Source organism: Protopterus annectens, chromosome 3.part1, assembly GCF_019279795.1.
Source record: "Protopterus annectens isolate FY-2018-M chromosome 3.part1, PAN1.0, whole genome shotgun sequence".
NCBI lineage: Eukaryota > Metazoa > Chordata > Ceratodontiformes > Protopteridae > Protopterus > Protopterus annectens.
In genome coordinates, this window is record NC_056732.1 from 1,797,310,947 (window position 1) to 1,797,333,477 (window position 22,531).

At 39.5% G+C, this 22,531-nt stretch overlaps 1 protein-coding gene across 1 annotated transcript in view; it reads right to left on the minus strand.

The window, feature by feature from the left end:
• Positions 1-21,950, minus strand: part of LOC122797871 (nuclear GTPase SLIP-GC-like) — a 1,420,327-nt gene extending 1,398,377 nt beyond the window's left edge. Inside the window, exon 1 of the mRNA XM_044066393.1 lies at positions 21,385-21,950. Within this exon, the coding sequence (XP_043922328.1) occupies positions 21,385-21,548 (164 nt within the window). The 5' untranslated portion in view covers positions 21,549-21,950. The remainder of the gene's footprint in view (positions 1-21,384) is intronic.
• Positions 21,951-22,531: the final 581 nt, after the last annotated feature.

The window sequence follows — 22,531 nt, forward strand, 5'->3', positions numbered from 1 at the left end:
AGTAAGCTAATTAATCTAAGGGAGTATTATAAAATAATACAATTCTTGGCAGACCAAATATATATGTATGCATGTATGTTATGTCCTTCTGAGTGCAACATTCATATATCAAAATCTGTTTGTCAATGTCATTTAATAGACAGAAAATGGTGATCGACAATCCCCAGTGAGAGGAATATGCAATCTTGGAGTTAGCATATATAATTAGTACAGGGTGTAGGAGGAAAGACTCCTACAATAGTGTGTAATGTGGCTTGGCTCCCTGCAAAAGCACTTGATTTTGGGTTTGCAGAGGGGCTTGCCTCCCTGAAAAAACACTTGTTTTTGGTTTTGCTTGCTCCAAGGTTAGTCAGTAGCTGTCAGCATTCCTTTTTTAATGTTTTTACATCAATGTTACAGTCTTATTCTTATTGTTGCACTTCCACATAATTAAAAGGCAAATCATGAATACTTTACATACAAAAAATGTTCTATTTTGCCAGAAGTATACTTACGTATGGTTAATGACTTGGGAGAGCTTTATGCTGACTGATACAGACTAACTAAAATCCTGTCTCAGATTGAAATATCTTCTACTTTTTGCAAGGGTGCTGCTTCTAAAATCTAAATTCATTATTTTTTTTTAATTCTTTTCTTTTCTCAATGTGTATTTTGACAAGTTTATGTGTTACTGTTAGGTAAAGTTGGCTATCAGTAACAATTAGAAATACATGGAGGGTGCAGTGGTGTAACGGTTAACATTGTCACCCCACAGCAAGAGGTTTTCTGGTTTGATTCTTGGCTAGAGTGCCCTCTTTGTGGAGTCTGCATATCCTCCCTGCGTTTATGTGGGTTTCCGCCCTTGTTACTAAGACATGTGAATAGAGTGTTTCTCCCTGGGCCTCCACTGAAAATAGGTTCCGTCTTAGTCAGACTTTCCCAATAACTACATAATAGATAAATAGTGCCATCTAATACTCTTGGTGGTATATTACTGCATTCTGTTGTTTGTAATGCTGAAGCCTTCAATTCTGCTGTTTTTTTCCTAAAAATAATGGAGATATTTAAATTTATTGTTACAGTACAAGTGATAAGATTTAAATTTATTGTTACAGCATGAGTGACAAGATTTAATTAAGTTCTTTGAAAAAATATTTAAAGCTTATAAGAGAAAATATTAACGAGTCAAAAAGATTTCAGGAGTGTAATTAATGCCTTTCATGAGTACGGAATCTATAAATGAAACTTTATATTTTTATCTGTTTAACTGACATGAAACTATTACAAGTGTGTTCAGTATTTTAAAGACAGCAACTATGTTTCCTTGTGGTTTTATATTTTTTGTCAGTTAAACTAGTAAGCCTGATTATCATTAATAGACATCAGATGTTTTAAATGGGTCTATATTATTACATCAAAAGTTCCATTCATCAAACCTTCGTTCAATGAATACTAATCATTGAACATTAATACAGCAAACTTTCACTTCAGCGAATGGTCTTCCTAGGTAAAGCAGTTACTTGGCCAACAGTAGAAAATTTGCCCTTTTCCCCACTGTAGTACAAGCTTGGAGTTGGTATATATAATTAGAGGGGTGTGGGGGGCACAGTCCCCCCACCTGGATTGGTTTGATATACTGTGTTTTTTGTGATGCTCAGTGTGTTGGCCAAGTAACTCCTTTACATGGGAAAACCATTGGTTGACATGAACGTTCGGTGGTTAGTGTTCGTTGAATGGAGGTTCAATGAATCGAACTTTCGACATAATAATATAGACCCATTTTAAATGTGCAATTGTTAGCTTAGATAACACCTTGAATACCAAGGCCAAATAAAAGAAAAAAATAGTGTTTTGTGCATTTCCTTTTTCTAAGCTGTTCAGAGCCACAGTTCAAACTCTGAAAACATTTCAATTGTTTTTACATGGCCATTTATGCATTCATCTCTCTTCCCTCACAGTTATAAAAGTAATTGGTTTATATATTTCTGTAAAAAAAGTAAATAACATTTTGTATTTGTGCAATAACTAACCTCATTCATGATCAGTATAAGTACAGTATAACACATAAGCACCAGAATTAAGTGACATCTTATTTAAGGTTTAATGAATCAAGAAAAAAATGTTCAATGTATTTGTGTGACAGTTCACAAGAAATAAGCCTATGAAACAGTGACGTCCCTCCTCTGAGCCAGTAATCAAGGAGTCTAAATTCTCACCACTGACACTGGTGAGGGACGTCCACTTGGAACAAAAATAGATATACACACTGTATTACACAGTATCTCCAGATGCAGCTGTCTGCATCAAGCACAATAGGAAACACACTCAGTCTGTGGGCTGGGTTTCCCTATCTGTCACTCCAGGCCCCCAGTAAGACTCCCCACTGGCACAACTGTAGAGATGAGTCCTCAGCTGAGTGTCCAAGCCAAGACATCCACCACCCTTGTCTGTGAACCCAGTGCTCTGTGTCCCTGCTCCAAGTAGCTGACACACACACACTGAGATTTAATTTTCACACACACACACACACACACACACACACACACACACACACACGTTAAAATATTCTCTAAAAGACCAGCCACAATGAAAATGTTAAATATATTTAATAATAAATAATAATAGAACATGAAAATACTAAATATCTATTTACAATAAACACCAGAAATTCAAATCACAGGAAATATTAAAATACCGCAGATGAATAGATTCATACAGATACAGAAAAACAGTACTTAACTAATCTCACTATATTTTCCTGACTGATCTAAAGAATTACTATTTTCTGGTTACTTACTAAAGAAAGGCAAGATGAAATGGGTGAGTGGTCTTGTCAGTTTCAAAAACAGACTGCTCTGAAACTTCAGTTTCATCTATTTTTTGTGCTGGATTACAGAATGATATCACATACATCTGGTCATCTGACTTCTGGTTCCCATACTTCCACTCCTTTACTAAAAACTGAACCAGAGTCTTACACATATGTGCTACCATACACACAGACAGAGTTTGCTAAGATGTGTTGCAACATCTGGAAGTCATAAAACAATTTCAAACTTCCACCTTTCCAGAATAGCAATTAGTTCACCCCCAAAGACAATACAAAAAGCTTCCTAGTACAGACTTTTTGCCTCTGGCTGCAATCAGAACTGTAAGATACAATCCTTATGGCCTACTCAATACTTCAATGTCACACTATTTTACAAAGTTAGCTAAACTGAGATTAACCTCTTCTCTTCCAGTATCTTCTGTTACAACGTATTCATTTCAATAGTTACCATACAGTCTGTCAGGACACAAGCAACTTTACAAATATATTTTCAGCACAAGCACCTGTACATATCAGTTTGATATACAAACAACATATAATTCTTTACAAAACTCTATTGAGCTATGCTGGCATATGTTACACATCCCCTGTCCTACTTCTCTTGGCATAGTTGGCAATACCTCACATTGTCATAGTAACAAAACAATTAATAGCTATATATATATATATATATATATATATATATATATATATATATATATATATTGTATCTGCCACTAAAAGTGCTTTATCAGCATAACTCTTAGGTTTCTTTATTTGTCTCCTTAGTTTGTAACAACAGTCTACTACTCTGTATTTATTGTATGTTTTGTTCCTTACTATTAATCTATGTACTTTGCATGTCATGTTGTTTACAATAAACATTTACTATTGTAATATTTACTTATTTGTACTTGTGGAGCTTTTCTCCCCAGGTCTCCACTGAAAAAGGACCTGTGTCCAGTCAGAATTTCCCGGTAAATAAAATAAATAAATAAATAAATAAATAGCTGAAAAATCTGTAGGCAGCTGTATGAAAATGGTTTTCTCCACACAAAAGGTGGAAGATGTGTATTGTTAAAGTACATTACCTTTGCATATTGTAATTATAATCAAGTTGTTTTGTACATGTGTGTGCGTGTGTGTATGTTTTCACAAACAAATGTAATTTTCTAAAGTCATAAAGATAACAGATTTGTATTCAGTTTTTTCTTACGAGATCAGTAATATGTTACTAATGATTTTGAATTCCTTTAAAGATGTAAGAGTTTTTTATGGCAGTTAATATGAAAAGGCAATGTTTTAAACTGTTTATGAGTTATTTACTGTACTTCAGAGTGCAAGGTTTGATTCTTCCATCTCCATTATTTTTAGTTACTGTGTAATTTTGAGCAAGTCAGTCAACTAAATTGTGACATAAGCAACAAGTTTAGCACTGTTTCAGCAACTGTCTGAAATCCTGTCAAGAAAAAATGTGTGCAATGACAAATCTACTATTTAGTAAAACCTACCATCCAAGTATAAATTTAAGTTCACAGGATAACTGACATATTACATGCAAAACATGAATGAGAGGAAATGCATTTTAATTTATTAGGCTAATCCAAGTTTTAATAGCAGTGTCATTTGTATCTACAGTAAAAGGCAATGCTTGATTGGTGGGCTTAAACTTTCAGTAGTTAACTAAAAGTTAGGATGCCCTCATACTGTTGCACAATCTGCCATAGCAGAAGGATTAATGATTTACAATCTACCCATAGTTCCACTGGGAAACCATCAACTTAAGGATATTTACATTTTGCTTACCCCCCCATTCATCTTTTATTTCTTGTATTGTAATTGGTTTCATCAAATTGTATCCTTTCTATCTGCAGTCTTTCACAAAAGATTCCACACTGCTGCAACCACTCACTTTAATCTTTCTGGACAATACCACCTGGTGTAATAACTCATAAAAAATTGATATTTCCAGTGGTGCATTATCCACTTTGCCTGCTGTTGGAATCTCTGATTTTATGCATGCTCCTCTTGATTATTTACTGCCTACTTCTCTCTACCAAGACGTTTTGCAATTTTGGGATATTTTCAAAATAATGGGTTCTAACAATACTATGCTTTCTCACCACTGCTTCTTTAACAGTATCTCTCTGCTTTTTCTCTAGTTAATTTAACTCTACAATTTCTGATTTAAGTTCCTAGCTTTACAATGTAACTTCCTTAACCTCTTTAGTTTTGTCAGTTTACAATCATCATTTTGCTTTCTTAATGCAAGTTCTTTTACCTATTTTCCTCTTTCAATTTCTCATTACCTTTTTCCAAGAATTCGATAGCCCCATGGGAATTTTGCAAAAACTTTCCCCCATTTGCCATTATATTCTGTAATATCCCCTTCACCTGTTGTTCCTCCCTCAACCATCATCATCACCAAACCCCACCTTTTTTCCATTTTCTACATGGGATTGGGGTGTCACTATCTCTGTCGATTCAGTGCTACCCTCCTACCTTTTTTGAAGATCATGCCTGTCACAGATCTTCTCTCACACAATCCATCCCTTCTTTCCTATTGGCTTCTTCCTGTCAGCCCCAACTCATCCTCACCAAAGTGTCTTCTGCTTTCCTGCACATGTGTCCAAACCACAATAATCTGTTTGATTTGACCTTCTCTGTAATTATACTACTTGGTCCTCTGATCTGAAGTCCTCATTTTTTATCTGTCCCCTGGTATGCATCCTATTACCCATCTCTGGCACTTCCTCTCCATAACTTCTAACTCCTTCAACTGCTCTGCCTTCTCTGTTGAGTTTTCCATACCATACAGTCCCAGGTATGGACCAAAGGTTGAGATTATGAATAGTGCCTTATCCTTACATTAGAATCTGACTGTCATAATGATGATGATCATCACCATTGCCTCTTTTTTTCCCATTTTTTCCTACTTAGGTCGGAGTGTCACTTAAACTATCACCATCTGTCTTGATTCAGTGTCACTCTCCTACCTTCACCATCTGTCTTGATTCAGTGTCACTCTCCTACCTTCACCATCTGTCTTGATTCAGTGTCACTCTCCTACCTTCTTTGACAGTCATGCTTGACTGTCACGTCTTTTCTCATACAATCCATCCATCTCTTTGCTGAAAGCCTTACTTTATTCTTGTCTTCTTCCTGTCTGTCCCACATTTTCTTTACTAGATTGTCTTATACTTTCCTGTGCATGTGCCTGAATGACATTAATCTGCTCTCTTTGACCTTCTATGCAATTACAGCTACTTGGGCTTCTGATCTGAAGTCCTCATGTCTTTGTCCCACAGTGTGCATCATGTCACCAGTCTCAAGTACTTTGCCTCCATCACCTCTAGCTTCCTCAGGTATTATGCCTCCTTCACTGCCCAGGTTTCTGTATCAAGTAGTATTGGTCATACCACTGTTTAATACACCTTTCTTTTCAGCTTCTTTAGCATTCATCTCTCACACACTACCCCTGACTTTCTGTGACAGTTGGCTTCAGCTCCTTGTTCTCTCTGTTGACATCCTGATACAGATTTCCCGTCTCCTCAACCACCCCTCATACTTGAAGCTGTTAACCTGTTCCACTGTGCTCCCTTCTATCTCAATTCTCAGCTTCTTCAGATTCCCCCTTTAATTGCCATTACAACTGTCTTACCTCAGTTTTATTCCATGTGCCTTTAGTTTTGCATTCTAATTTACCTAACCTTTTCTGAAGATCTTGTTCAGAGTCCACTTGTAAAGCTACATCATCTGCATACAGTATCTTTGTTGATCTGTCCCCTCCTACCTGTTTGCTAATATAGACTATTGCCAGTGTGAACAGCAATGGGCTCAGAGCTAACCTCTAATCCACACTCACTTCCACTGGGAACCACTCGGAGTCTGAACACTAATCATACTTATGTCACTGTGTCCTTGCATATATCCTGCATTTATTCTATCAATGATTCCGAGACTCTGAACAACTGCATGACTGCTCAAATCAGCTTTCTTGGGACCTAGACATATGCTATCCCCAACTGTAGGAATGCCTACCTGGACTATTTCCTCATCTCTACCTTCTTCTCAACTAGCTCTCACTGTAAACATCAGGTAAGTTGTGTTGCATACCGAGTTGAATCTGAACTGCTCATCTCTCATCTTATTTTCTATTATCCTGCATATTCATTTACCAATCACCCTCTCCAGTCTTTTTATGTACTGTGGAAGGGGTTTGACACACCTATACTTCCCACAGTTGTTAATGTCACCTTTGGTCTTGCACACTGGTACTAAAATGATTATTCTCCAGCTATCTGGTATATGCCTTTCTCTCCATATTGCTATAAATACCCTCAGGAGTAATTTCTCCCTTAACTCACACAACATTTTAAACATACCTGCTGTGACCTCGTCTGGGCCTGCTGCTTTCCCTGACTTCATTCCTTAGTGTGTTCCTACTTCTAGAGCAAACTCTTCTTCCTCCTTCATTATATCCTGTGTCTGAGGCAATACTGCTTCTGTGGGGTTTTCTTCCTTCAAAAGATTTTTGGAAATACTCCTTCCATCTGCTTTAAATGCCCTGTGGACTGGTATCCCTGATGAAGGCTCTCTTAAGACTAACTTTTGTTATCTCTCTGTCTTTGCCTTGCAGCCTGATGCTTTCTTTGTGCCATGTTTTATTGGATACCAAAGCGGCAATATCCATCACAAATAGACAGTTACCTGTAAATCCTACAAAAAAAAAAGTTTGCATCTTGGCATTCAGTGGTATGGGATGCTATGCAATAGGTAACTGAGATGTAGACAAAGTTTCACCAAGAAGGGCAGTCATAGAAAGGTGCATTTTTGAGGCATCCATCCTGTTCAACTACCATTACTGGTATGGATATTTCCGGACCTTTGGGCATAGTAACTGATTTGCCTAACAATGTTTTGTGGAAAGGAGACAGGGAAAAATGAAAAGTAGAGGTAAGTGCAGGTTGCTGTGCAATCTCTCTACTTGAAAAACCTGACAAGCCTACAGGATATGTAAATAGAGACAGTGAGGATGTGTGACAGCATATACAAAAATTCCCAAACCTGTGGTCCAAGGGACCCAGTGATTGTGGAAAACTAGAAATGCCAGTAGAGGTGGGTTGTGATCAGGATTACATACTGCCATTTCAAAGCAATATCCCATTCTGAGGGAGGCAGAGGAACATATGAAAAATGTATTGCAAAATGGGAAAAGAAAGGAATCATACAAAAAGGTGAGTCTTACAAACTCGCCAATCTGGCCCATTAAGAAGAAAGACGGTAGTTACCATATTTTCATTGCTTTATTAAAGGTTAATCAATATACAACTCCTAGAGCATATCTAATTCCGGGGGTTCCAGAACTGGCAGCACGTATTAAACCACAAAGTAAGTGGTTTACAGTAATAGATTTATTAATTGTTTTTTTTGCCATACCACTCAGAAAGACAGACTGGCCACGATTTGCCTTTACATTTAAAAATCAACAATATGGTATGATGAGGTTGCCTCAGGGATTTCAGAACAGTCCAGTTATTTTTCATCAGACGATAGCTGCATTCTACAACATTTGGAAAAAGATGACCCGGTACTGCATTACACTGATGATATATTACTTCAGTCTGAAACAGTGAAGGAGCATGTACGGCTTCTTAAAAAAAATTTCATACTCTGCAGCAAGCAGGGTTTACGGTTAAAAGTGAAAAAATTCAGTTCATGGCACAGGAAGTTAAATTTCTAGGTACTATCATCAAACCATCGGAAAGGTCTCCTTGCCCGATCAGTGTGCAAGGTATGTTACAAATGGTGGAAAATCTCAGCAGTAGCAACAATGTAAAACAAACTTAGGGTACAGGACGGCACAATGACTCCTCAGCTTGAACAGGTCACAATTTATTCAAAAAAACAATAAAAACAAGAATATTGGAGAACGAACTCTGTATATGAATAGGAGTTAAGCGCTTTCATCTGTCTAATGCAGACTTCATCAGAACTGCCATCTTTACTACAATATCTATTATATACACAATTTTGGCGCCAAGACCTTTTGAAATTTAAAGTGATATCTTCTTAATACAACAGTGCTTTTCAAGGTACTTGATATAAAATGAATAAAATGAATAAAGTGCACTGTGCTTGTTAATACTAACTTGTAAACCCTATGTACATTTTACAAATGGAAAAGCCATTGACAATAGCAGATTTATACAAATTCATGGGCATCATGAATTACAATAGGGAATTTATAGAAGATTATGCAGCTATGGCTGCTTCTCTATACAAAATGTTACAGGAACAAAAGAACTCCACTCTTTTACAGTAGTGTCCTTATGAAAATGAAACATTTTCACAAATGAAGGTAAAGTTAGCACAAGCTACAGAATTAATAGCACCTATACCAAAGTTACCATTTGCATTACAAGCAGCAGCAGGAAAAAAAAATATGTTATCTCTTATACAATTACAGGAATGGCCACATGGCAGTGACAGTAGAATGGAAAAAACATTACCTCCAGTCATATTTTGCAGTAGAAAATTACACCCCGAGAAATGGGCTATCATCATTGTATCCAGCAATTGCTAGCCATTTACTGGGGTATCAAACAAACTGAATAATTGGCTGTATTTTCCAGCATTATAGTACAAACCCCACATTAAGCAGTAAAAACTTTAATAGACAGCTTTGAAATTAATAAAATCACAGATGGTATTAGTCAATCAGTGTTTGCAAAATGTATGGCACTTTTTGGAATGAAAACTGTCACCATACAGACAGGGGACAAATATTTAGGATATGAGGGAAAACAGCATAACTGTTTAGAAAAAATAATGACACCTGACTTACAATTTTTGGCATCTGATTTTGACCATTTTAACCCACCTGTCTTTGTGGACAGAGCACAGTTTTGGGACAAAGATAAATACTGGACAGGATTTGTCATAGTTCTGGAGAATCCAAAGCTGGGTTCTCCTGAGTTGATCAAACTACCAGGATATATTTCAGCTCAGAGAGCTGAATTAGAGGCAGTATAGTATGTACTCAGCATTACAATCCTGTTAACATTTTCTCAGACAGTGCCTATATAGTAAATTCTTTAAGACTGCATATAGATACCTGGGTAAGGTGAGGATTTGTAGACAGTGCAGGCAAACCGTTATGGCATGCTGAAGTGTTAAAAGACATACATAAAGTAATAATGTCAAATCAGCAGGGACAATACAACATTTTAAAGGTAAAAGCACATCAGAAACTGACAAGAGAAACTTTCAAGTTAAATGCATTAGCTGATACATTGGTACAACAAGCAGCACAAAATGAAAAAGAACTTTTAGAATATGTATATACTGATGTAGAAATCAATGCTTTCAAAGAGCTAGATGAACAGTCAATTAAAGAAGACCTCATAAATATTCAAAAGAAGCAAAATTTAAAAGAAAAAAAACAGGCCAGCGCATAATTGCAGGAATACCACTGAAAGAGTACTATGCGTACTCTACTACAAAAGGATTACAGCTGCCTTACATGCCATTTCAGTTAGCACACCAGTTGGTCAAAATAAATCACCAGATATTAGGACATCTAGGGGTTGATAAGCTATGCGCAGTTGTAAAAGAAAAGTATTGGAATCCAAGTTTAAAAGAGGTCTGTAGGCTAGTTGTAGAATAATAAAATACAACGATAATGGAGAGAGCGAAATAAAAGTTTTGTATGTGCCCTGCTTTTCTTTGATCCATTGGGTATTATCGTTGTATTTTATTGTGGTGGAGAGGAAGGAGTGGTCATATATAGTTGTAGAAGAATGTCTAATCTGTTTGCAGGTAAATGCTAAAAGTGAAAAAAAAACTCAGTTACACTGAGTATAGCCAAGAGATGGACCAAGGTATGCAGTTCAAATAGATTATGCAGGTCCTTTGCCAACAACAAAGGGAGGTTACAGATACTTCTCAAATAGGTTGAGGCAATTCCCACCAAAACCATGATAGCAAAGGCAACAGCAAAAGCCTTATGGAAAAATATTTTCTGTCATTGTGGCCGAGAATTATTGAATTGGACAACGGTGCACAGTTTGTTAGTGATTTAATAAAGCAAATGTGTAATCTGTTGGAAATTCAGCAAACATTTCATGTGCCTTATCGCCCACAGTCAAATGGAATTGTAGAACAGGACAAGATATTTTACAAACTGTACATTTACAAGCACAATGGTTACCCACTATATGGGTATCACAAAAAAAGTATGTTCATTTTCATAAGGAATGTTTGCAATGTTTTAACTCATTCACTCCAGTGGAGCTCAGGAAGTTTCCACTGCAACTTCCAAAGGGCGGAGCCTAATCCTTTTGACAGAATCAAAGTATGTACTCACATTTCAAACAAATGTGCATATCTCTAGAACCACAAGGATTATGAAAGAAGTATAAATGGCAAACTCTTCAGCACAAATTATTTTTTTACAGTGGTAGTATTATTTAGGTTCTAAGGCTCAAACCAAATTTTATAAGTCACAGTAAACACAGTTGCTAAATGTAATATTTTGTAAACAACTTACAATATCTCTGCAACCACTCAAGTTACTCATATACTGTCAGCAGCATTTTACTCATCTAGCTGAGTGCTTTCATATGAGACTAAGGTGTTCTGTCAATGTTACTTGGTTATTGAGATATTAAGAAATGTGAAAATTATATCAATATAAATTAATATCATAAAAGCAACAGTTAATATCTATTTACCTACACTAGACAAAGGTCAGATATTAAATAATGAATATGTGTGGAGAACAATGTTTGAAAAAAGGATTCCAAGTGCCAACTGGATTGAGATGGATTGGCAGCAAACAGTCTGCAGAAATACATACTGTACAGGGAAAATCATACATTATAATGTAAAAATGACACATTATAATGTGACAAGTTCAAATGTAATGTGTCAAGTTGTAGTTTTACCATTGGTATTTGGACCACCATTATATCCGTACCAGTACTATTTACCCAAGTTAGAAGGAAATTATATTGATTTACAAAATAAAACTCACAAAATTGAACATTGTATGTATACAGCTAATGGGTTAATATGTGGTCAGCATTTTCCAATGTATGAACCATGTTTTTTTACAACATTCCATAAACTTGTGTAAATGGACTATCTTACCTTTTAGTTTTGAAATGTTTACTGAAATAGCTCCACAGTTTGTGTGTATTGTAACAAATCAAAGTTTAACATTTACTAAACAATTTCTTTTGTAGGCTGTATTAATAATATAACCCATTTAACATGGCATAATGAGACATATGTGTTCACTCCAGAAAGCAAAGTGGCAGTGTCTTTCCAGTGAAATCCACAAGCATTGTCAATAATTAATGCAGGATTTTCACTAGAATCATTACATAAAGTCATAAATGAAAGCAAATAGTTAATTCAACAAAAGGTTAATAAAACAATTCTAAGACATGAACTAAATTCTGTAATTGTAGAAAACAAATTAAGTTAGCTGACAAAACTGAAGCAGACACAGGCCATAATTGGTGGGACATTTTTACAGGATGGTCTGAGCAAGGAAAAACGTTACTAAACTGGCTTATACACCCAGTTCTCGTTGTGATGCTTATTATCATTGTACTATTTGGAATTGTGCTTTGACATACTGGATCAAGAAAAAACTAAAGATTTTGTTTTCTAATGTGTTTTCTGCAAATCACAATAAAAATTCTGATTTAACTAAAGCATACATATCAATGTAAACTGTTTTACATGTTTTTAAAACAAAAAGGGGAACTGTTAGAGTATGTTAAAGGGTTAAACATTCTTTTGCTGAAAATAAATGAAAAGAAGAAAAATGAAGAAGTTGATATGCATGCCTGTCATCCATACTATGTGACTATAAATGTTCCGTGATTAGCACAGCTGCAAGGAACTGCAGATAAGAATGACTTCCTAATTCCTAAAGTGATTACTAGCACAGGTGCAGGGAAGACCAGAGACAGGAATGACTCACTAAGTCTTGAAGGTTGTCACATAAATAACCTTGAAGCAAAACAAAAATCAGCTTATCAGCAGACTGCATGACATCAAGCAAACAACAAAGTATCGACTTTGAAAGAATACTTGGACAAATGGATCTAGATAAAAACTGTATAAAAAGAAAGTAAAACTAAATGTTGTGCTGGGTATTTGTAGGAACACATTTCCGAGATAAATGGATAATCATCATCTGTATCTCTAATGAAAATCAAACCTTGTACAGTAAAAAGGTGTAGGCTGTAATGTGTAGTACGTGTTGTTTATTATATAAGTAAGTTGTCTTATTAGTAACTGTGCTCAGTTTGGTTAAAGTATTAAATAAAATTTATCACCATCATGTCATGCACTTCTAAGATGCATCATGTCAGTGAACCTATACTGTGTGTAGCAATCCTTAGTTCTTGTTTGGCCAGTTGTTTTACATCCAGTGTTTGCATAACAGAGCTATCTCAGGTAAACCAAGATGGGCAAGTGACCACTGGACAGCCAGTAGCTTATTGACCCAGAGCTACTGAGCTTTATGGCAGTTACACACTGACCAATATGGGCACATGGACCCCCTCCCACCATTAGCATAGGTGCCTGATGTAGGACAGAGTAAGTCAGAGTAGGCCAGGTCCTCAACCCACTTATCACCGACAAATACCCAGGCCCATTTTTGGTAACAGCAGTCAACGCGACCAAATTAACAAAAGTCAGTTATGACACAGTCAGTGGCTAGCCCTGACACAATGCAGAGTCTGTGATCCTTGATCTCCTATCTAGAAGATACTGAGTATCACAGATGATGCCTAAAGCTGTTTGTCTATACAACTCTTACCATGACAAATACCATGTAGATTCTATGGTGCTGCCCATGACTCCATTCAATTTTTTGGGTGATTTTAAGGTGAAAACAACAGCATACTTTTGGGAGGTTGTAGGAACTTCACAGTGACACAGGGAGAAGATGCAAACTCCACATAAGTGCTGGCCAGAACCTTGTACTTTGTGTATGAGAGATGAAGTGCTTAGCCATTATGCCTCTTCTGAAGACTGGTGAAATAATAAGAAGTTATGTTCTTACCATAACGTTCCATGTGAATTGTTCATCTCGCCTTTGTTCTTACACATGGGTTCAGAGCCGATCCTCGGCTCCGTGTCGGCCACATCATCAGCTCCGCATCTTCGAGAAAGCTTGAGGCACAGCAATATCCCATGATCCTCAGGTGCTTGCCCTCAGATCTAGTTTGCTATACCAGAAGAATCCCTTTAGAACTATGTCTTGAACACTTAGAAACAAACACTACCCACTGTCTGGAACCCTACCCTCAATAGAGGAGAAAAGATGCCATTACTCATGCACAAGAATACTAACAATATCTAGAAAAGACTGAAGAAGAATTCAGTTGAACCCGTTCTCCCAAACCGTAGGACGGGGGATGGAGGGGGGGAATGTAAGAACAAAGGTGAGATGAACAATTCACATGGATCGTTATGGTAAGACATAACTTCTCAATGTGAAATTGTTCAATCTCGCCGTTTGTTCTTACATACAGGTAGCGTCCCTAGCTCCTTTTTCCTGGGTGTCTCAAGGGAGAACATTCCTGAGTACAGTGGAACCAAACGTCGCCCTGTCCCTGGAGTTTTTGTCTAGTTTATAGTGGGCGATAAAAGTATGTGGTTTTGCCCAAGTTGCCGCTGCACAAATGGTATCTAAGGGCAAATGAGCAGTATGGGCTGAACAGGTAGCGATCGCCCTTGTAGAATGAGCTCTGGGTTTGAAAGGGAGTTGTTTCAATTCAGCATATACAAAATTTATGCAGTCTGAGACCCATTTGGATAAGGTAACCTTCATTACTGCCTGTCCTTTCCTTTGGTCAGCATATGAGACAAATAGCTGGTCTGACTTTCTGTATTCCTTTGTCCTATGGAAGTAAAATCTCAGCTGTCTGTGGACGTCCAATTTGTGCAGTATGTATTCTAACTTACTGGAGTGGTTTTTGAAGAAGGTAGGTAGTTCGATAGATTGATTGATATTTTGAATCGAACAAACCTTCGGAAGGAAGGATGGATTGGTGCGCAAGGTTACTCTATCTGGGTGAAAAATCATGCATGGGGGTTGGATAGATAGAGCCTGCAACTCTGAAACTCTCCTGGCGGAAGTAATGGCAACCAGAAAGAGTGTTTTCCACGAAAGAAATTTTAACGGAGTTGTGGCTGCTGGTTCAAATGGGGGCAACATGAGTTGTGACAGCATGAGATTAAGATTCCAAGGGGCTACTGGATTACGAAAGGGGGGACAGAGGTGAAAGGTACCTTTCATAAACGCTTTACAAAGCCTGTGGGACATAAGAAAACTATCTTCGTGGCCAACATGAAAATTGGATATAGCCACCAGTTGAACCCTTATCGTGGACGTTGATGCACCTTCTGGAAAAAGTGTGGTAAGGAAATCTAGTATCTTGTGTACTGGAGCCCCGAATGGATCTATACCTTGTTTGGAGGCCCAGTGTGCAAAATGATTCCATTTGCTGTTGTACAATTTCCTTGTAGATGGTTTGTGAGAAGATACAATAATTTGTTGTACTGCAGGGGATAGTAACTCTTACCTGGCTAAGATGGGAAGTGGAGCAGCCAAGCTGTCAGTTTGAGGGACTTGAGGAAGGTGCGAGGAACTCCCGACGAATGTGTCAACAGGTCTGGCTCCGGGTCCAGCATCCATGGTTCCTCCACTTGATGAGATTGAAGGAAGGGAAACCAGATTTGTCAAGGCCAGAATGGGACTATTAGTATTATGGTCCTCTCCAGATGTTTGGCTTTCTGCAAGAACCTGGGAATTAGTGGAACAGGAGGAAAAGCATAAAGGAGACCCGGGGGCCAATCGTGTACCAGTGCGTCCCTGGGGACACCCACCAGAGGGGGTAATAGGGCAAAGTAGCTTCTGCATTTGGCATTCAATGGGGATGCAAACAGGTCGCAGCAAGGCTGGCCCCATCTGCGGAAGATCTCTGCTGCCATTTGAGGTTTGAGGGGCCACTCATGAGGGAACAGGATGGCTCTGCTCAGCCTGTCCATGATTACGTTGGAAGTCCCCGGGATGTGCATTGCTATCAGAAAGCGTCCGGTGGACTTTGCCCATTGCCAAATTCTGAGGGCCTCTCTGCATAATGGGTAAGATCTGGTTCCCCCTTGCTTGCTTATGTACCAGACCACTGACATGTTGTCTGTCTGAACTGTCACTGTTCCCTGAGGTAAGGACTTGTGAAAGTGTTGCAACTCTAGAAACACTGCCCTCAGCTCTAGAACATTGACGTGCAGGTTGTACTCCAATTTGGACCATTGACCTTGGACTGTTTGTCCCTGAAACCCCCCCCCCCAACCCTATCAGGGAAGCGTCCGTGGTTAGAGTTGCTACCGGACTGGGTAACACAAACGGTCGTCCTAGTGTTAGATCTTGACTGTGTATCCACCACAAGAGATCCTTTTTGCAAAAGTTCGTGATCAAGATTTTGTGAGATAGTGGAAGCTGTCGATAAGACCACTGGGCGAATAGCATCCATTGAAGAATCCTCATATGCATCCTGCCTAAGGGAACTACGATAAGGGAGGCTGCCATCAAGCCTAGTACTCTTAATATTTGTCACGCAGGGACTCTCTTGCTCTGGAGAAGGACCGAGATCTGATGTCTGAGGTCTGACACTCTTGGTGGGAGGAGAGTAACTCGAGCCAGGAAAGTGTCTAGCTGTGCTCCTATAAATAAGATACGCTGTGACGGCTGTAAGACAAACTTTCCAAAATTTACTGTTATGCCTAGCGAGGAGCAGAGGCTGATGGTGTAATCCCTGGCTTGCAGAAGATGATACTCGGTGGTGGCGGATAGGAGCCAGTCGTCTAGATAAGGAAACACCCAGAATCCCCTTCGTCTCAAGTGAGACGCTACTACTGCCATGCATTTGGTGAACACCCTGGAGGCTGAGGTGAGACCAAAGGGCAGAGCGCGAAACTGGAAATGACTGGCTCCCAGCCGGAAGCGCAGATGATCTCTGGATGCCCTGGCCATCTTGATATGGTAGTATGCATCTTTGAGATCTATAGAGCACATGCATCTTTGAGATCTATAGAGCACATCCAGTCGCCCTCCTGCAGAAAGGGAAGGATTGACTGTAGCGTGACCATCCGGAACTTTTCCTTTTTCATGAAGGCATTTAATTTGCTGAGGTCCAAAATTGGCCTCCAGTCCCCTGTTTTCTTTGGAACTAAAAAGAACCTTGAGTAAGTTCTGGATCCTATTTGGTCCACCGGGACTGGTTGGATGACTCTGTTTTCGAGCAACCTTCTTATCTCTACAGTTGCCTGGTCTCGCAGACTGGGTGGAACGTCTGGGAGCTTTTTGGAGTTGTGTGGCATTCTGATGAATGGAATGTTGTAGCCTCTGGTAACTATGCTTTTTACCCAGGAATCTGATGTAAGATTTAGCCAGGCCTCTGGGTAAAAAGCCAAGCGACCCCCGACTGCCTCCAGAGTAGGACAGTTGGGCCTGCACTCAGGAGTGCTGGAAGGGCTTCCCAGAGAAAGTATCTCTGTCGCCCTGATTTTGCGGACCCCCTCTGTCGGCTGGGCAGCGTCTTCCATTTCTTCCCCCTCCTCTGCCTCTGGAGGGGGTCTCACTTTGGGTGGGCTGAAAGGATCCCTGAGTCTTTCGGAACCACATTTTTCCACCTCGTTGCCCTTTTGGGTAGGGTCTAGATGGGGTGGAAAAATGGACCCCTACGGCAGACAGGGTCTTCCCTTCTTGTTCACACCTCATGAGAGTCTCCTTTACTTTGGGCCCAAACAAGGAGGCACCATCAAAGGGGGCGTTGGCAAAGGAAGACTTGAAGGCTTCCACAAAGGAGCATAAGCGCAACCAGGATTGCCTCCTTAGGGCGATCGCTAAAGCTGCCGCTCTACTCGACCCTTCGGCTGCGTATGAAATCAGCCTCATGGACGAGTTCACTATGGAGCTTAGGGTGTTAAGTTGCACTGTCACTTTCTTGGCGACAGCAGCATCTGTGTTTCCCTGGAGAGTATCTCCCAGTTCCTTAATGAGATCTCTCTGTAAATGCGTGAAATGCATAAGGTAGTTGAGCGATCAGATGGAAAAAGTCACAGAACTAATTACGAGCTTCCCATATCTGTCCATCGTCCTAGAATCCTTATTAGGGGGATGGACAGAGGAAAATGATTCAGACATCTCCTTCTTAGTGGCCGCCGCCACCACCATAGTATCCACGGGAACCCCTTTTGTAAGATAAGATTTGTCCTGGGGGCCATCATGTATTTGTTTGGCTTGCGAGGGACTGGCTCCACTGTATCGGGCATTTCCCAAGCCCTCCGGGCTATTAGATCCATGAGTTTGTCAAATGTCGGGGTCACCCAGGAGGTAGAAGGTTGAGCCCCAAATGCCTTCAGCAAGACCGATTCATCCACAGAAGGAGTAAGGGTTTGCCAGTCTCCCCTCTGTTTCAGGATTTCCAAAATGTCCGCAAATGAGACATCTTCAGAGGGGGACCATGGGGACCCTTCTGCTTCATCTAAATTGGTGTCAGATGTGAGAGATTCTTGGGGGGAATCAATGTGCCTCCTCTTGCACAATCGTTTCCTCGGAACATCCTCAGCGGGAGCTTCTGGGGATGCATCCGAGGAACCAGGGTCGCCCTGTGGGGTTGTCTGAGGCATTGGGTCTCGACGCTTGGTAGGGGCTGAAGGCACAGAAGCAGAATGCGGACCTTTTGGGGAAGGAGAAGAAGATACTGATGATGTATGTGTTTGATCAGACAAGACCTTCCTCATGATGTCAAAGGCACCAGTGCCCCGATCCGAAGATCCGACCCGATCCGAAGAAGGTGGTCGTTTCTCCGGAACCAGGACCATGGAATCCGACACCGAGGACGGATCTGAACTGATCTGAGCCAAGGCATCAAGGGGAAGAGTCGTAACCGACATCTCGGTTCGACTGTCCCACCCGGAACCTAGGAACGATCTTTGGCTCCAAGACTCTCCGGCTGGTTTCCGAAGGAGTCGAGGTCAACGGAGCTGATAGTGCTACTGGAGGCTTCGGCACCGAGGGCTCTACGATCATCGGTTCTTCGATTCCTAGCTCCGATGAGTCGACGGGTCTCGGAGGAGGAAGTGTCGAGGGGACAGGAATAGTCTCGAGTTTCGAAACCTCAATTAGTTTGGACAGAGCCGAGTTCTCCATAAGCTTCTGTACCACTCGGTCCACATCAGAGTCGGAAAGCGGCCTCGAAGAATGGGTTGAAGGGGCGGAAGCTGTCACCGAGCGAAGGATAGAAGGCAGTGGTACCTCTGACACCAGCTCCAAGACCTGAGTCTCGATCAGAGATAAACGCTCGATGCCTGGCACCGAGGTCATAGGAGCCGGCGTCTAAATCTGGAAAGAAGTGCTCGGAGCTGATGACTTGGGCTCCAACAATCTTGAAGACTTCGACCCCTTCGAAGACTTGGATACTTGTTCAGCCTTGTCAGGGCCTCTTGAAATTTGGGTTTAAGCAACCCTCTGTGAACCAACTTCCTGCGTCTTTCCAGCATGACCCTCCCACTAAAGGAATGACAGATGGAACAGTCTTCCTGCAAGTGGAGAGGGTCAAGACAGTAGACACAGGATGAGTGGTTATCAGTAATGGACATCTTCTGTCCACACTGACATCTCTTAAAGCCTGATTTGGCTTTCTCTGACATTTTGAATATGGTATATGTCCAAAAAACACAGCACACTTAAAGAAGCACACAATATAAATCTAAGTGTAACAATTTTAAAAGTCTAGAATAATAATAGTAATTATAATAAACCAGCAGATTAATTCTGAGCTAGTATATTATAGAAATCCAAAACACAGCACACTATAATATATATATATATATATATATATATATATATATATATATATATATATATATATATATATATATAAAAGAGTTAAGGCAAAAAAAAAAAAATTACAAGAAATTATGTCGACTACTGTCAATCCTGACAGAAAAAACCCGTAGGCCTTAACTAGAAAAATTTTAACTATCTAATCGAATCTAACTACACTCACAAATAACACTCCTATACTATATTATTTATTTTAAACACTAAGAAATAACTATAAATCTACTTAAAGAAGAAATATAGCAAGAATATTGAAAAAATATACTGGCCCGAGCCTCTCATATGCGATCTGCTGCTAGCGGCAAACTAGATCTGAGGGTTAGCACCTGTGGATCATGGGATATTACTGTGCCTCGAGCTTTCTCAAAGATGCGGAGCTGATGATGCAGCTGACTCGGAGCCGAGGATCGGCTCCGAACCCGTGTGTAAGAACAAACGGTGAGATTGAACAATTTCACATCATCCGTCTAGGGTGGATTTACATGAGCCTACCAGAGACTTCATTTACTGGAAGATGCAATCGACTGACAAGAAATGCCATATTTTTTGTTGTTTGATAATGGAACAGCACAAAATCTGGAAGGCTGTGTGAGTTTAACACCAGCACCACCTGGACGACTTGATAAATATTGCGGTGTCAGCACTCACTTGGCCATTTGCTACTACTCATAATATAGATTACTGTAATGCAACACTTATGAGGAAGGCCTCTGTGGACCTGAATGACCATTGCCATCTGGGGTGATGAATGTTGCTATTTTCCAGGGCCTGAAATTTGACTAAGAGACATACCTTGGGAATTCAAACATCCACTCTTCCTTCTCTTTCTGAACCTCAGGCATCCCCTGTACATCAGATGAAGTAGCAGCTAAATCCCAAGTCTCACTCTCAAGCTTAGATCCTAGGATGTACTTTAATGCTCAACTTTAAACAAATTCAAGATTTGGACTGGGAAATGATCTCTTGCTAGAGACACAGCACCCTGGTGGAAAAGCAAAGTCCACTATATGTGAAAAGAATTTGTTAAACAGAGCCAGAACTGGAGACCTTGAGCTGAAGCATTTGTTCCACTCCCATTTGTCACATATTTAGCTTAATTTCTATTCACTCCAGATGCCAGACCTTGACAAATGCTATAAACTTTTCTCAACATCTGTGGGCCATGGGACTGAAGCAGACAGCAAAACGTTTTGATTCCATGGTATGACCACAAATAATGTAGACATCTATGATTGCAGTCACATTTTACTGACCTAGGTTTCTTTGTCATTGATTGTAGGACTTTTTAAGCAAATGCTAAAAAGCAATCTAAAATACACAGGTTGGAAGGAACTTGAGACCACTGATACATGCATTCTCTAAGCTTTACGACAGTGACAGCATGCATGACTTGGTGAAAGGAAAATGAACTGTGAATGCTGACATACACCTGAAAAATAGGGTTCAGTCACTGAATCAAATAGAGTAAGCCACCACTGGCATGAAAACTTGAGATTTTTTTAAATAAGCGATACTACAGAAATCAAAGAATGGAAGTTTCCACATGCAATATCCACAACAGAAGGCCTGTCACAGTAAAAGCTGGCTATATTACTTTTTACTATTTCTTTAGCAGAAATAATTGATTTTTAGGATCTAAAAACTGCCATATACTTACAGCCACTCTCTTATGTCATCTTTGTCAACACCTTCTACTGCAGAAAGAACATTTTTAAGATCCATTAGAACAGTTTTACATTTCTGCATCTGACATTCAACATCCTGTTCGCTGGATGCTCCTTTATGTTCTGATGACTCAGGAGTGACTCTAATGTTGTCCATCGTAAGGTTCTTCTTTTTACTTACAGATTTAGCAAAACTGTTTTAGTATTCAGTCTTTCAGTTTTCTGTTTATAGGTCTGATTACTTTAGACAAGAGACACAGCCCTCACTGACGCATCAAAGGCAACCAAAGATGACGGGTTATTTTGTGTTTTTTAAAACGCAGACAATGTACTTCAGTTTGGTTTAAATTTGTCTTTGTTACATAACACTGGGGAAGGCTATCCTCCTGTGTTTTGTGTTGTTGCATCCAATTTCCAGCTCTAGTTCAGCTTCAGAATGAAAGGGAACAAGTACTGCTGTATGTGTAAAATCACAACAATCTTTAAAATTTTCTTTTTTTAAAATGCAGTAATGGGAACTTCCAGGCAGCACTTTAGTTTCACTCTCAGAAGAATGCCTGCATTCAGACCTTTCAAAAGCACTGCAAGTGAAAAAAAAAAGTAAGTCCAGCAAATGCAATAGAACATCACATGAAATTTTTAAGATATTTAAACACATACAAAAGATCATATTGATGTTTCTATTTTCAAGACTTAAAAAAAAACAAAAAAACAAATACAACATTGCTTCCTTGTTCAAATGTTTACAGTCATTTTTTCAGTTTTTTTGGCTACCTTTGAAGGACATGCTACCAAATTTTACAACATGTCTGTAAGATTATTCTGGATCATTTTACCTGCTGTTCACAACATTGCCTTGACTTTAAATAATTATAATTATAGCAGAAAGGCATGGGGAAGGATGTACACATAAAACTCTTACATCTCAGATTAGGGTACTGGCCCGGTGCCAGAAGGCTAGCTAAGAGAGAGAAAAAAAAAGGACAAAACTGAAAGAAAATCAGTTCGCCATCCTTAGATAAGTCCCATATTCTGAAAGTAGAGGAAGCAAGCTGTTGGTAGGACAATGGCCAGTGTGGAGCTCACTGCATGCTCACCTCATACCTTAGTGTGAAATGAGTGCAACACAACACAAATATC